This window comes from Mauremys mutica, chromosome 2 (genome assembly GCF_020497125.1).
Source record: "Mauremys mutica isolate MM-2020 ecotype Southern chromosome 2, ASM2049712v1, whole genome shotgun sequence".
NCBI classification, from domain to species: Eukaryota; Metazoa; Chordata; order Testudines; family Geoemydidae; genus Mauremys; species Mauremys mutica.
The window spans coordinates 163,223,682-163,240,812 of NC_059073.1; the positions used below are offsets into that span (position 1 = coordinate 163,223,682).

Below are 17,131 nucleotides of genomic sequence, written 5' to 3' on the forward strand. Positions count from 1 at the left end.
TGAGTCTCCCCTCCCCCAAAATGCTATAAAAGTTCCACGGTCCACCTGTGCCACAGCAACCATTTTTCTGCATATCCAGTACATTAAAAGCCACTGGCATTCGGGGGTAGCACGCAGGGCAGTTGCCCAGGGCCTCATGCCACAGGAGGACCCACAAAGCTAAGCTGCTTGGGCTTCAGCTTCAGCCCCAGGTGATGGGGTTCAGGCTTTGGCTTTCTGCCCTGGGCCCCAGCAAGTCTAATGCTGGCCCCTCTCTGGTTTATTTTGGTGAACCCCCTGAAATCTGCTCGCTGGCCTCCAGGGGGCTCCGGATCCCTGGTTGAGAACCACTGCCCCAGACTACAATAAAAACAGTCTCTCTCATATGGCATTCAATACACAGAAGGAAAAATTCATAGTAATGCCACAAGATGAATCATGTATGAATTTCCCCATAGGCAGCCAAATAAAGAAAACTCAGTCAAGGAGTTGCCGGTAAGACATTTAGCATAGCAGAGAAATGACTTTTCACAGTGTTTTGTAACTAACTGTTTCAAAAAGTGTAATGATGGTTTTTTTGCTGTTTTAAACATAGATTGTAGACTTTAATTGCCTTAAATACAGGAACATATACTTTGTATTGCACCGCGCCTTAGAACAAACTACCTCTGACCTCTGAAACAATGAAAGTATAAAAAAAGCGAAGAGATACATTTTCTGCAATACATTTTCTGCATTTTCTGGACTTTTTTTTTCTCCAAGGCAAAAGAACTTTCCCCTCAGAAAAAAAACAACAGTGTAAGACTTGGCCTACATTCCAATAATTTCTGTTCTTACCAAGGAGCATATATCCAGCCACCAGCCACAGATAAGGGGGAACACACCAATTTCTACAACCACTAATAAGGAAACCTTCAGGGAAAAGGAAAAAAAATTACTCAGTAACTATGAATAAATCACTAACAAAATTATAGTTGAATACCTTTTGCTTTCAGAAGACTATAATTACCTTAACAACAATATAGCAGACTCCCAATAAGTGACGTGATCTCTGGAATTTTACAAGCGCAGCCAAACCCTACATACTCTGGTCAAGGAAATATACTAAATGAAATGCTATACGAGGACCAGAAGAGTATGATACAACTCATATCAGCAACTGTGCAATCTAGATTTTATAGCAGGAAATTCTGGAAGAGTCAAACACTAATGTGAAAGTGTGAATACTATTGCTGGGGTCCTAATCTTTCAAAAATAACGATGATTTTGGGTGCCTGATTTGAAACACCTTAAAGGGACCTGCTTACCAAAGTGCTAAGCATCCATCCTCTGAATATCAAGCCCTCTTTCAAAGGCATCTGAAGTTGGGGACTGAAAACTGAGATACCAGAAATCACTTTTGAAAAAATTTATGCAGGAATATTTACCACCAAGAGTTTAACAGTGCAGTTACAAGTCTGGAGGTCTAATGTAATATGCATTTTAATGGGGTCTGAGAGAAATTCTCATCTCTTCACAGCAAAGCTAGAGTGTGTGTTTGTTATTTTTTGGAAAATTTAGTCCCAGGGTTTTAAAAGTATTTAGGTGTTGTGGTGCTCAGGATTGCAATGCTTAAGTGATTTAGGAGCCTAAATATACTTTTTAAAGGGGATTTAGACACTTAGGAGCTTAAATCCTACTTACTGTCAATAGGATTTAGGCTCTCAAGAGTCTAAATCCCTTTCAAAAATGAGATTTAGGCTCCTAAATCATTGTGTTGCAAACCTGAGCACAATGCCTACATATCTTTAAATTCCTGGATAACAGTCTCCTTTTAGTAGGCCAGAGGATCTCAAGAGAGACATGGCATCAAATAGGCACTGTACAAGCACAGTAAAGTATCACAACAAGGCCCAAACTGACTGTGGCCTTTAAGTTCTACTGCAATATAAAGTGTTAAATATCAAATAAATTTACTCCTTCAAACAGAAATCAATTTAACTTTTTTAAAGCATACACAGTTTTGTCTGTGACCAAGTCTCCTCAGACTTTCAAAACTCTAAGATAGTGGTAACAGTCACTTCAATCTCTTCAGCGCAGCAAAGTGAATTGCTGCCCAAGAGCAATTCAAGTTGCACGAAGCTCTGAATGCCACTGGCCTGGTGCAGAAACCAAGGAAGACATACTAAGGGTATGTCTATACTGCAGTCAGGAGGTGTGATTGCAGCATGTGTAGGCACAGATCAACGCTACCTCAACAATAGCAGTGTGGTCATGGCAGCATGGACTACAGCACAGACTAGCCCTCCAAGTATGCACCCAAAGGGTCAGATGGACTTGTACTCTGGCGGCTAGCTCATGAGACCATATTCACACTACTATTTCCTAGCATGCTAGTTCAAGCAGAGGTAGCACGTTTCTGAATACCCACGCTGGCTAATCATACCCTGAGAAGCTGCCTGAAACAGGAGAACTGATGTAGATGAGCTTCCCATCCCACATGGCACAATCCTAGTTATATTTCTGTATGCTTATTTCTATCTCTGCTGCAGCTGTGTAGCCCACAAGAAGCCTACGTGTGGAGAGAAATGGATGGCTCCATACCTGTGTATCAGACTAGATCGCAAAACTTATAACTGCAAGCCTTGCCAGATCACAGGGGCTCTCTTACCCTCCCAATCATGACTTCATTTCCGCAAAGCTTTTAAGCGCATTTCTCAAGTTTAACGTTGAGTGCAGTCCCTAAAACTGCTGCAAAATTCTTTATGGACTATTATGGTGTATGGTGAACAAGGGACACCCTTTAGTATTTTAGTGGCTAGTGAAGAGGGTGGAAATATTTGTACCATACTGTCCCTTTTCTTTGGCTGACCTCCAGAAAGGGATCTGCCATTCAGGAAGAAAGCAATGCAGTCCATCTATGGCCTTGTGAAATTTTATCCTGGTTAGCTGACGGTCAGCTGGGGAAGAAGTTGATTCCATGTTAAGACCTCTCCAATGTCATTCCCATAAAACAGACTACCATACGTGGAAAACTGGGCTGAGTGAAGTCTCAAAGCTGTTATTGTGCTGAATATGCAGCCTGTTTTGAAATTAGGTCTGGATGGTCAAGCACTTATTAAACAGATTTTATCCAAACTTTTACCTAAAACAGCCCTTTTTAGTTTGTTTCATCATAAGAACAAAGCAAAAAGAGAAAGAAAGTGCTCCTGCTTCATTTCTAACCCTGATCTCAACATGGCTAGAGATAATGATCCACAGACAGAATTTAAGACAGAGTCACGCAACTACTTATGAAAGGATACATGACAAACAATTAGAGTTATTGCTAGCTGCACATAGCCAACTATTGTTGTGATTAGGCCTTCAAAGTGAGATGCTTGAACCTGAAAAAAAAAGAAAAGAAAAGTTGTTTTAAATATTTTCCATTCAATTTTAGTTAGTTTTTATTCCTCAAAAAGTTTAGTCCTCTTTCAATATTAATCACAGAGTCCACTTGGGCAGCTGGGATTTGGAACTACAAAGTTCCTAGGCTGCTTTATACTACAACATGAGTAGGACAAATATTTAATCAATAAACTCTCTTTACTAATCATTTGGCATCCTCAACAAAAAAAGTGGAAAATAAGTTTGCATCCACTAGAAAAACCACATAATGCAAAGCTGCCAGCCTTGCAGGAGGAGCTGCCATATATCCTACTCCTTTTCCTGGCATTCACTAATAGTCATTTATGAAGCATTATCCCCCATGCAATCAAGGAACACCACAATAAAATATATTAGATTTTATAAAAATATAATATTAAAAAGCCAAATATAGTGACCTTACAAAGGGGGAGTCTTAGACAGGGATTATAATAATGACGTTTGAGGGGAGGGTAAACAGTTAAAAGCAATGAAAGGTCCTATAATGAAGACACGGACAACTTCCCAGGCTGTTCTGTTGTCCTAGAGTAAAAATCAGGGGTTCCTATAAAACACAAAAAATTTAAGTTGCACAAATTTTTAAGAATTTAAAACATCAAAATTATAAAATAACCATACTTACATAGTCCTCAAAACCCAGGCCAACAACAGAGAAGTGACCAATGTGGTAAGGACAAAAAGCTGGAAAACATGAAGGGGAATGGAGAAAACGATAAAAATTGCTCTATCAAATGCAATGTGAGACTTATGCTGAAAAGTCTCCGTTCTGTGGCGTGGCAATAGTTTGAATTTTTACCAGTTTTACAAAGTGGACAAAAAAATAACTATCCATCCAGTGTAGTTTGAAAGTTTTGTTATAAAACTTGACATTTCTGTAGCACTCAAGATTAATAAATCACATTACAAACTTTTAAGGTGTAATGTAGCTCAAGACTCATTTCTCTGAATTTTTTTTTAAACTTGCAATATTACAAGTAACCTATGATTACTATAACTGAAAAATGGGAACAATGATTTTGTTCCTTATTCAGCTTTCATTTGACAGTGCTCTGAATCAGCTTTATTTCCTAGTTTCATTCATTAGCTTGATAGAAGTCTTCTACACTGCTACAGGAATCTGCCTGTATGCCCTTCCCCAACCACTACAGAAGAGTGGAGTTGCTCTTTCACAGATCAGTTGGATGTTACTTTCCCTTTTAGTAAACATAATTTAAGAATCTGACATTTGAAACTTAAGAATTTAATGATTTGGGGATTGTCCAGACAAATGCAGTTCCTGCAGAAGTCTGGGAAGGGAACAAAGAAGCAGATATATCAGGGGGAAGACACACTCCAACGAAGGAGTCAGGAAAGGGAGCTTTTATGGTTTGTCACGTTTTCCCAGATCATTGAGCCAAGGATGGTATCTCATTCACAATCCTAAAGATTCCTCCCACCCACTCCCAGAGTTTAGGAAGGAAGCAGTCATGAGGGAGTCTTTGAAGATCTCATATTATTGACTCATAAGTGGTTAGGTGCAGTAGGGTCAAGTAAGCTCTCTTAGGGCTTGTCTACATTACCCGCTGGATCGACAGGCAGTGATCGATCCAGCGGGGTCAATTTATCAGGTCTAGTCTAGATGAGATAAATCGACCGCCAAGTGCTCTCCCGTTGACTCTGGTACTCCACCAGGGCGAAAGGCACAGGCGGAGTCGACGGGAGAGTGTCAGCCTTTGACTTACCGCAGCGAAGACACCGCAGTAAGTAGATCTAAGTATGTCGACTTCAGCTACGTTATTCACGTAGCTGAAGTTGCATAACTTAGCTCGATCCCCTCCCTCCCCCTCAGTGTAGACCAGGCCTTAGTCTCCCTCAGGTCTCCTATTAGAGCTAGGAGATAAAAGTCTGAAGCAGAAAAGATATCAGTGTTCCCCCTTGGCATCTCTTCTCGTGCTTTCTCCTAGTCCTCAAAGCAGAAAGGGAAGCAAGAGCTGGAAGCTCTCATTCTCTACCTCTATCCACACTCCACTGTATCAGATGAAGAGAACTGGAGATTGCCTACCCCTTAATCTGTTCCACATGACTACTTGGAAGATGGGGATGGGAGTCTTTAGTCCCTAGTCCTGTCTATGGGGTCAAAGAGCAGGAGCAGCATGCCTGGCAAAGACTTTTTACTAGTCCAAATCCCTTCCATCGAATCAATGGCAGTAGGTAATGGCAGTGAGGAAAGATAAAGGAAAGTATGGAGCTCTTCACACCTCAAGATCTCTCAATGTGGCTTAGTGAGCATAAGAGGCAAATGTATAAAGTCAGGGAGGAAAAAAACCTCCACTTCTCAGGATCTTTCCACAGGAAATAGGAGAACACGCTGAGAGGAAGTGTCACTCTAGAAGCACCTATAAAGTCAAAAGACTCAGATTTACACCTGCTTAAGTTGCAAACAGCAGAAAGGGGAGAGAACCACCTTAAAAGTTGGGACCATGGATTAGGTACCATTTTCAAAACTAAATTTTTTTTTTTAAATGGGCCCATCTTCTGCCTGACAGTCCCACTAGAAAAAAAGTGTGAACTCCTCATGATTTCCCTGTGAGAATTGACTCGAGCTACAACAGACTGGTAACTATAAGACTATCTGCAGAGAGAGAGAGAGAGAGAGAGAGAGAGAGAGAGAGTGTGTGTGTGTGTGACTGAATACATATGCTAAATTGTTACCATATATACTCAATCTTAAGCTGGTTCGTTGAGTCTATAGGCTGACCCCCGCCCCCCCAAGATGGAGAAATAAAAATGGAATTTTTTTATGACCCATTCATAAGCTGACCCTATAATTCAGGGGTCGTCAAACTTTGGCTCCCGGGCCATCAGGATAAGCTGCTGGCGGGCTGAGATGGTTCGTTTACCTCGAGCATCCGCAGGCACGGAGGTAAACCTAAGTAAACAAAGTGTCCTGGCCTGCCAGCAGCTTACCCTGACAGGCTGGGACAGCAACTGGTGGAGAAATTTGAGGAGGGGGGGAAAGAGACTGGGGGTCAGGGGAGTAACCCCTGTGACCAACCCCCACATGACCCCACCCCTAGCCCGGGACCCCCACACTCTCCACATCCCATCCCTTCCAATCTTAGCTGGGGCGGGCCAGGGGAGGATGTCTCTGGCCTGGCCAGGGCCGCTCTGGCAGGCTGGGCGACACAGCTGCAGCATGCGCCAGAGGGCCTGGTGCCGCAGCCACAGCCTGCTCTGGGGGTGGGGCCAGGCGGTGCAGCCGAAGCCTGCCAGCCCTGGAGTTGCAGCTGCTTCCCGGAGGCTGCGGGGAGAGCAGCAGAGCACTGTGGCCAGAAGCAGAGAGACTCTGGCCCCGCCTCTTCCCTTCTGGCTCTACTGCCTCTCCTTGCCCTTTCTGTTGTGGGGGGAGGCGCTGTGTCCCACCTCTCCCTCTCTATACTCGTTCATAAGCCGACCCCCTTCTCTGATGCTTCCCTTTTTTACTAAAAAAAAATTTGGCTTATGAACGAGTATATACGATATATTTTCAATAAACACGGCATATTGCCTTTTCCCCTGAAAAGATCCCATGTGCTTTTTATAAGCATAACATAATGAAACTGACAACAAATTGGGACAATTTCATACTGCTACATGGGAAAGTACTGAGCAACAGCAGAAGCAGTTATGGGATTTATTGATGGGGAGGACCACCCCAAAAAAGGGTGGCTTCAGGGAAAAGTGGAGACATCTTCTCATGGTCTCCTCACAATATCAAGGAGGCTCTGAGAATAGAGCAGATTACTGGAGACCTTCCACTCTTTACAACAGCCAGCACCTCTCAAGAGGAGGAGCAGCTAGATGGGGTGCACCTTCAAGTTTATCAAAATTTGCTAGTCAGAGGCTGATATGAAAGATGGACTCCTAAAGATCCCAAGCAGAGTTTACTCCTGAGGGAATTCTGTGCCAAAAAAATTAAAATTCTGCACACAATATTTTACAATTCTGCAAAATTCTGCAAATTTTGTCAATATTTAAATGTGGCTCCAGCATGGCAGTGGGGAGCACAGCCCACTGGCTGCACTGAGGTAGGAGATCACCCTGAAGCCCCCCACCCAGGTACAAGGACTCGGCAATGAGGCTGCACCTGACCTAGATACAGTGCAAGGGCTGGGCCTGCCCCAGAAACACCTCAGGGCCCTGTCCCTTTGCGCCAGTTGTGGGTGGGCAGGCTCAGCCCAGCAGGATCCAAGTGTGGAGGGGCTTTGTGTGAGGGAGATCCAGGTTTGGGGTGAGAGATTTCCTGTGTGGGGCAATCTGGCTGTGGTAGCTCAGTGGGAGACCTGGATGCACAGGGGCTTGTTGGGGAGTTCTGGGTGCAGGGGCAATGGGATGCTGCAGGGGATCCAGGTGAAGATAGATGGGGCTCAGTGGGGGGGTCATCTGGGTGGCTCAGTGGGGGGGGTCTGGGTGCTGGGGGAGTGGGGGCTTGATGGGGTGGGAGTCCAGATGCAGCTGCTTGGGGATCAGTGGGGTGGGGATCTGGGTGTGGGGGGCTCATTAGAGGGGTCCAGGTGTAGGGGGGTAGGGTTTGTCAGGGTGAGGGTTCGATGGGCCTGCTTAATGGAGGAGCTCCAGCTGCTGCCAATGGGTTGCCGCATGCCAGGCTCCCACTTCTCCCCACGATTGCCCTATCCTCTTTTCTTCCCCATCTCATCCCGCTTCCACACTGCTCCATGCCTCCTCCCCCTCCCTCACTCCTACATTCCTCTCCCCCTGCCCTATTTCACCCCCTTCCTTCCCCACTGCCTCTTCCCTCCACCCCTTTCCCTCATTTCCCCCTACCCTCCTTACCCAGCCCCATTGCCAGCACTTATTGTTGCACAGAAAACAGGAAGGCTCCCAGCATACCGAAGTGGGCATGACTGGCACTAGGACCCATGAGGCAGCATTCAGCTGCAGAGTCAGTGGAGCTGAGATGCAGCCTCCTTCAGCTGCACAGCTCAGAGCTTGCAGAAATGAGGGGGGACATTGGCATGTAATGCCGTGTGCCCCCCATGCCTCGCTGCTGTTTGGGGGGGCAATCTCCCCCCCAAACTTTACCCATTGTTGTGTCCGCCCCTCGCCCCAGCATGGCTTTCCTTTGCTTCCCTACCGTTTTCGGCAGGGAAGCATAGGAATTCAGTGGGGGAGAGGGGTGTTTTCTGTGGGCACGCAGTCACGTGGAATACCCCCAGGAGTAAGAGTTCAGGTGAAACATCATGCTAATGATGCAGGCTGGTCATTTTACTACCTGCCACTCATCTTCTCTGGAGGAGCCCTATATCCTCATCTTCCTTATCTACCTGTGGCTAGTGAGTATCTGGTAATTTTTTTTTAAGCCCTCAAAATACAAATATTTTCACATTAGGTGATTCCCGATATCTTGCACCAAAACATAACAAAGAGGCAAACAGTTTTTGAAATATTTAAGGGAGCAAATCAACTTTATCAGCAGCGTGGAAACTGAAGAAAACAATATTATTCCACTGTACATGACTATTACTGGAGTCTTCTGCACCCCACCTCTTATTGAGGTAAAAGCATGCAACGTACCAAAACAAAGGCTTTTTTTTTTTTTTTTTTTTTTTTTACAGATTATAGTGGAAAGGTCCAGATATAAAATCCTTTCTATATTGCTAGGTTAATACGATAAGTCAATCAATTGACAGAGTTAATTTTTCTCCACCAAAAAAGGGAGGCAGATAGGCCCTTCTATAACTACTATTGTCTTTTAAAAAACACACCACACCACACATTTGTGCACTTCTAGCCAAACCTGCTCCACAGCAGCAATTCTGAGTGTACTGGTTTGGTGCAGGGCTACTCTTTGGAGCAAGAAACTCTCCTCCCAAGTACGGAGTACTAATGGAGCTGCTCCAAGACAACTACTGCCGTCTCAAGAGTACAGTATGTGCCATAGCTGCTGGTCCCCTCCTATCCATCTCAGGCATTTGAGATTTCAGCCTGTGGGTCCTTATGACAGCGAATCCATCCTCTCACACACTACCCCTAAAGCCCAGCATAATACACATCTCCCACCAAAAATACAATAGTGTTCTGCCAATAATTTAATAAAAAGTGATCCCACAGATTTTCCTTCCCTTAGCCTACAATAAACCCCATGTACCAGAGGTATATTATGTCCTTTAACAGAAAAGAGGTGAGAGACTGAGGATTCTGTTCACTTGATCTTCCCTTTAAACAAAAATAATCTTAACCATAACCAAGGAGGAAAGCAACATCATTTGGAAAGCAAACAGATATTAAGGGCACTCCACTGGAAATGTTAGTGCTTTATCCCATGTACACTGAGTGTACAGATAGAACAGCACAATCTTCAACTTGAGTGGGGTTGAATAAAGGCCTTACTGAAAGTAACAGGATAGTCTTCCTGGAAACTGTTTTTTTTAAAATAATAATTGACAACTGTGTGCAGTCTGCTGAACTCTAAAGGGGGGATGAGGGGGGAAGAAAGAAAGAAAGAAACACACACACACACACACACCCTCTTCAGAAATGATTTTATGAGCCTCAGAGACAAAAGGTATCACTTGAAGTGTCATTTAGCAATATCTAGGGAAGAATGAAAGCAGGGAAATTACATCCCATCTGTCCCCGCAATTTTGGGGGGAACTTCATAAAGTAACTCCCAGGAATTCCCTCCTGAATATTATTCCACAAATATATACACCTCTACCCCGATATAATGCTGTTCTCGGGAGCCAAAATATCTTACTGCGTTATAGGTGAAACCGCATTATATTGAACTTGCTTTGATCCACCGGAATGTGCCGCCTCACCCCCCCAGCGCGCTGCTTTACCGCATTATATCCAGGTAGAGGTGTAGTTCCTCAGCTCTAACTAATAGCAATAAAGCTTAAGCAACAGCTCAGACATTTAAAAACCTAAACCAAAAAAATTACTTTCAGTAACTAAATAAAAAGGAAAAAAATATCTGTCTTGGATGCAATACATGCCACCTTGGGAATTAAAATTACACAATAAGATGCAAGTAATTCACTGAAGTCTATTCACATACATCCATGTGTTTGCAGGATCTGTGTAATACGATTAGTAAGAAAGGTTTATTATTCACATTTAATTATTCACTTTTTATTCTGGTTCAGTTTTTTAAAAAGTTAGACTCACTGTTTTTCTCTGAGAATAAAAGTGGTCTAAAAACCAATTTTTATCAAGCATTCACAAAGAAAAAGCTAGTTTTGAAATAAGAACAAATAATAATACCTACCAAACACAAGTATGAACAATGTGTTTAAAGACACCACCCAGAAGACATGTTCCTGGGGAAGAAAGTAAAACATATTTCAATAAAAGCAGGGTATAAAAACATATAAATCACATAATAAGCAAATGACTGCACCTGAGTTCTTAGGGGAAGAATGAATAATAGTGAGCTAAGTTGCAAGCTTAGAATTTTCTAAATTTCAGCCCGAAAAATGAAAATGAATATTGTGAGTGAAAATGGCAGCTATAATGGAAATTCTTTGTGGCTAGGATTAGGAAGGGTGTTTTGCAGATAATCTACCCCAGGTCTGTAAATATAAATGACAATAGTTATACTCCTTTTTATGCTTACTTTAAAAGTACAAAGAATTTATATTTTCAGAAAAAGAGGAAAATTATTTCCAGTTTAATTTGCAAAGGGATTCTTGTTTCTTTCTTTGGTTAATAAATAAGTGTTTGCTCATCACTGCTATAGTTAAAGGGACACAGTTGGCTATATTTACATTAGAAACAAAACTTGTTTATCTAACTTTCTAACAACACAGTACTCTATTAACAGTGAATTTTTTTAAACATTCAGTGTACTTGTCCTTTTGCTCTTTATGTACTACTTGTATTTCTCTCAGCTAGGACAATGAAAACCATTGTAGTCAATTTCAGTGCAGAGGAATGCTTCTTGTTTAAAAACTGTTATTTGGAATGTGGATGTTTGAGTGGAAACATTTTTATTGATCATAAAATAAAAACTTGTTTTTAAAAAAATCTAAACTTTGGGGCAAATTTAAGTTTACAATAGATGAATAACAGCAAGTTCTGTGTAAAAATATTTGTACACTTTTTTTTTTTGAGAGTGCTCTACTAAAATATAACCTTAGCTTAAGAAAAAGGAGGAAACTCTGGAATCATTTTAACTAGATGTACTCCATTGGCTAAACCCATTATTGTTATGAGGATTTTTTTTAAAACTCACTAAGTTATATTTAAGCTTTTCCTTTCATTGGTTTAAACAATAAAAGCTAAGAAAATTGCTGCACGTCAACACAAAATTAAAACTGTGATAAGCACAAGTAACTAAAGACCGACATAGCCTATATTACCTAAAGCTGGGTCTAAGCATAAAATTTTACCAACATAACTATGTTGGTAAGCAGTTGGTAAGGGGTGTGACTACACAAGGAGGGCTTTGGCATTCTAACTCTAAAAGTTTTTTGCTGCTTTAAGTGTATACAAGGCCCAAATCTCTAGCATGGAGTTTTCAAAAAGAACTGAATCTCACTAAAAAAAATATCGAAGTTACTGAGGCCCTTTTGAAAATTGTACCCTTATGGAGGACCCACCATAGCAGTATCTGATTGCCACAAAAAATTATATCATCCATGTGAATGCATGACACATCAAGTTTATGATAAAGTAAGAAAATCTGTTTAAACCTACCACATCGATGAAACATTTGAAATCTGCTTCATACATTACAGAACAGACTTTTTATTTAAAGTCTACATAAAACAAGTTATTAGTTTCCTTAAAAATAAGCTTACTGCAAAAACTATTCTTGAACTATAAGACTTCACTTACTAAAAAAACCAGAGATCCGTCAAGCCCAAGCATCTAAGAATAAAAGAAAGTTGAGTTCATTCACAGTTCTATATTCAAAAATCTTCATACTCCCACAACCAGTTTCAAGGTCACTCTTTTTCAAACCCACTTTTTACTGCTCTGGTTAGCTGCATGCCTTATACTACTGGACAATCAGACCAGCTCCCCAACACAAGTTTTTAAACCTATAGTAAGGAACTCTAAAATGGTCTAGTTCAGTACTGTAATCTAATCAAAGGCAGCAATATTTTAATACACAATTGTTTAAATGTATAGTAATTCATGTAAACCAAAGAGAGTCTACAATTTAACTGATTATTTCAGAGAGAGTCCTGTTTCAAGAATGTGAATGGTGACAATTTTAATTTAGCTCAGGAAATGAATTATTTACCTAATTATAGCAGCTCAGCATTTATTTAGTGATTTAACTGAATTTTAAATACATGAAATCTGAGGTCGGAGAACTTGTATAACAAGATTTGTGTAAATACAATTTTGCTTTCTAGCTGCAGAGTATTACCCATGAAAGAATAAGAGCAGATGAGATTTCATCAAGAATATAATGCAGTAACAGCTCTCAGTTCTAGACCAGTTGTATCTCATGCTGTTCAAGTCTGAAACAGGAAAGGACTTGCAGATGGGAAAAATATCCTCCGTTTACTAGTACATATGTTTCAGAAAGTGCACACAGAAAAAAACAAAACAAGGAAAAAGATTTTTTTTAAGAATTTTCTTTTCCCGCTCCTCTAAAATCTTCTATGCCAGTCCAGACTCCTTCACTTCAAGATTAATGGAATTGTTCACAGTTTGGGGCTCTCTTGTATGTCAAATTTTAAGCTAACATTTCAAGGTCTCATGGTTCTCACATATTTCACTTAATAAACATCATGTAAACTACTGCTGAAACTTCAAATGAGCTTCCAAGCTTCTTACATTCAAGGATGACACCACCAAGAATTCTCAATGTACTGTCCCCATCAGGAAGGCAAGAAGGGACTATACCCAAACCCAGACTGGCACAGAAATCTAAGAGAGGTTTATGAGACTATTGCATTTAAACTTTGTAAAATGCTGAAGACAACATATGTATTCATGAAAAGTTTTTGAAAATAATTAAAATATTTTTCAAGTATGCAAGAGAGTTCTGGAATATATATATCACTAAAAAAAGTGAGCATAATGTTTATGCAGAAAACAAAAGAGCGAATTACTCCTTTTAGCAAAGTCCAATAGGTAAGAAAGGGTCAGAAATTTGAGTTTATCTTGAGTCCTTTTCACCAAATGTCTATTAAACAAGACAATGCAGTTAGCATTCTGTATTGTTAACAGAGGACCTTTTCCATCTCCTTATTGTATCATGCTATAGATTGCGGGAAAGTTTTAGTTATGGAATTTATAAACTAGAAAACGAAATGAGATGAGCCTGTATTGGAAATCATTCTTGTACATATTCTTGTTTGTTGTTATAAAAGTGTATACTTATTTTTACTATATCTATACATACATTCACAGAAAGATTAGTTTTTAAGCTATGCACCATTTAACATCTGCTGGCAAATTTAGGAGCAAAACTGAAGAGAAAAGTGCCTTGTTGAAAGATGTTCTTAGCGATGTTTCTTCACAGCAATCAAAAAAATGCTTTTTTTAATTGTTTCTTAATATGGTATACAGTATTTTTAACGTAATTACTTTTTGGAGTCACTAATATCTATCACAGTTAAATTTTACATGAAATCAAAGTATCAGAACAAATTTTCTATTAGGTTTAAAGTCATTTCAAATACAAGTTAGTGACAGAAAAATCTCAGAATACTTCAGGAGAATGGCTCTTACTCACTCTCTCCCATGTAAGCTCTTCTGCTGCTCGATCCCATTCCAAAGCATTCCAATTCATGTCATCTACAGAGATATTATAATTGTTAAAGGTATCAACTGACCCAAAGCAGCATGTTAGTCAGAGCTGTATTATGATTTAAACTAGCAAAAACACCATTTAGCTCACTCAGTATATCAATGGAGATACAAGTCAAAAGAACATTTTAAAAGTTTAATTTCTCCTCAAAAGTTGCAACAAATACTTCCTTAGTGCCATTTCCCTTTTGACAAGAGAAGCAGAGTAGTTTCTCATTGTAGGGCTGCCTGAAACCACATAGCTGCTTATAGTTTTGGCTTTTCTTATCTGCAAAGTGTTTTAGTGCTCATTAAAAAAAATAAACTACATAAACATTGCAATACACACAAGAAGAGGTAAGCAGGCTGAACTCTGAGCCTACTGGCCTTAGTAGTTTCCCTATATAGGTTAATTACAAATGTAGATGTCAGCCACAAAAGTAGAATTTCCATTTTCACTTCTTTTCAATAACTATTTTATATGATCATTTTAGGGAAATGCTCCTGCTCTGTGTCACCTGTTACCTTGGGCTCCATTGTTTGCATCTGCTGCATCTTCGATTACAGCATCTTCTTCATCTTCATTGTCTTCCTCTTCCTCATCTCCCTGTTCTTCCTGAATTTCTGGGTTTTCGCCTACAACTGCATTCTCAGCAGGTGGGTTAGCAGGTTGATCAAGTGCAGCATTTTCACCTCCACCATTTCCTACCCCCTGAGCCTGCAGGGACAAGATTTCAGTGCAATTTCACTTTAATTAATTAAAGTATTGTTGTGCTTTGATCAATGTCCAGAAAAACAAACATATTAAAAGGCAACTTTTTTGGTTCCACTTAAATCATAACACAAGCCATTGCTTTTGGCAATGACATACCTCCTAAAATGTTGACAATATCATTATCTTATTGGATTTCTAGAGATTCAATTTAGTGGTGTGCAAGAAAGACACATTATTTAAGAACACGGTTAAGTTAAAGAACCATACTTCTGTGTTAACATTTTGTATCCATATAGTTAAAATTGATACTTATGAAAAAGTTGGGGAAAGTCTTTTCTGTTTGTTTGTTTTTTTGTTTTTGAGTTTGTGCATTTGACAGTAATCGGTGAATAGTCAATTTCTCTCCTGATGACAGACCCTTATGATAATCAATAGTTATGGAGAAAAAAATGAAATTTAAAAATAAAATAAATAATTCAGAACATACTGTTTAAAAGGGATTCTAGCATAGAAGACTTAAACTTTACCAAAGTATGGAACACAACTTTGAGAGATGTTCTCAGGCAACTACAATTGTTGAAGTGGAAGTATTATTAGGAAAATATATTTTTAGTTTAATGCAATTTAAGGCTGGAAAGAAGGAGAGCTAGCACCACAAGCAAGCCAGCTCTCCCTAGATGACCAGTAAGTGTTCCACAGACCACCCAGTTGTCCACAGACCAGTGAAAAATTTTGTTCTATCAGAAACTAATATTTTTCAGGTAGTCATTTAAAAAAAAATAACCTGACCATATCACTTCAAACTTGCTTTATCATGGTTACAAATTCAACTTCACAAGCACTAAATCCTATTTTAAAAGATTTACTATATTATACATAGGGGGTCGTAAGAACCATGATAGCTAGAAAATTATTTATTGCATAATCAATGGTTCAGGAATGTATATTGTACACATTACAGCTGTGATCTGGTGAATTTACATAGGACTAAGTTTCAGAAGGGTAGCTGTGTTAGTCTCTATCCACAAAAACAATGAGGAGTCCAGTGGCACCTTAAAGACTAACAGATTTATTTGGGAATAAGCTTTCGTGAGTAAAAAAACCACTTCTTCAGATGCATGGAAAGAAAATTACAGATACAGGCATAAATATACTGGCACATGAAGAGAAGGGAGTTACCTTACAAGTGGAGACCCAGTGTTGACAAGGCCAATTCAGTCAGGATGGATGTGGTCCACTCCCAATAACTGATGAGGAGGTGTCAATACCAAGAGAGGGGAAATTGCTTTTGTAGTGAGCCAGCCACTCTCAGTCCCTATTCAAGCCCCAATTAATGGTGTTAAGTTTGCAAATGAATTGTAGCTCTGCAGTTTATTGTTGAAGTTTTTTTGTTGAAGGATGGCTACTTTTAAATCTGTTATTGAATGTCCAGGGAGACTGAAGTGTTCTCCTACGGGCTCCTACTCGCACAGATACAGACAGACATCATCTTCCTTTCCAAGTGCAAACAGATGGACATCATACCAAATGGACTGAAGGTAAAAAAATCCATTGCAATTGATATACTACACTGACTATGGTGAGAGATTGTGCCACACACTCTCAAAGAAACTGAGGAACCCCTGATCAGCATCCTGTACCGCAAACAGAAGATCAAGAATGAGCTCTCAAAACTGGAGACTCTCATACAAAATCAACCTTCCACACAAACTTCCATGTGGCTGGACTTTACAAAAACGAGACAAGTCATTTACAACACACACATTACTTCTCTACAGAGGAAAAAGGACAGTAAACTATCTAAACTCCTACATGCCACAGGGGACTATAACAGCGGTACCCTTAACTCATCAAACAATATTGCTTATCTACCCAACCACATACTTAGCTCGGCAGAAGAGTCTGTCCTATCTCAGGGACTCTCTTTCTGCACCCTCACCACCACCATGCACGTGATACAGTTCTGCGGTGATCTGGAAGCCTACTTTTGCTGTCTCCAACTGAAGGAATATTTTCAACACACCACTGAACAGTGCACTGACCCACAGGAAACCTCCTATCAACACTACAAGAAGAATTCTGCATGGACTTCTCCTGATGGTCGAAATTACAAACTGGACTTCTACATAGAGTGCTTCTGCAGATGTGCATAGGCTGAAATTGTGAGCAAACTGCATCACTTGCCTCATAACCTCAGCCGTACAGAACAAAACACCATCCACAGCCTCAGAAAGAATTCTGACATAATCAAAGGGGCTAACAAAGCAGGTGCTGTAGTCATTAAAACAAGTCAGATTACGA

At 40.3% G+C, this 17,131-nt stretch overlaps 1 protein-coding gene across 4 annotated transcripts in view; it reads right to left on the minus strand.

The window, feature by feature from the left end:
* Positions 1 to 17,131, minus strand: part of MARCHF6 (membrane associated ring-CH-type finger 6) — a 155,955-nt gene that overhangs the window by 65,332 nt on the left and 73,492 nt on the right. For all 4 annotated transcript variants that reach the window (XM_045005038.1, XM_045005037.1, XM_045005036.1 and 1 more), the window contains 8 exons: positions 14,641 to 14,833; positions 14,063 to 14,124; positions 12,205 to 12,237; positions 10,634 to 10,685; positions 4,007 to 4,065; positions 3,264 to 3,344; positions 989 to 1,057; positions 817 to 891 (listed from right to left, as the gene is read on the minus strand). In XM_045005038.1, the coding sequence (XP_044860973.1) occupies positions 817 to 891; positions 989 to 1,057; positions 3,264 to 3,344; positions 4,007 to 4,065; positions 10,634 to 10,685; positions 12,205 to 12,237; positions 14,063 to 14,124; positions 14,641 to 14,833 (624 nt within the window). The remainder of the gene's footprint in view (positions 1 to 816; positions 892 to 988; positions 1,058 to 3,263; positions 3,345 to 4,006; positions 4,066 to 10,633; positions 10,686 to 12,204; positions 12,238 to 14,062; positions 14,125 to 14,640; positions 14,834 to 17,131) is intronic.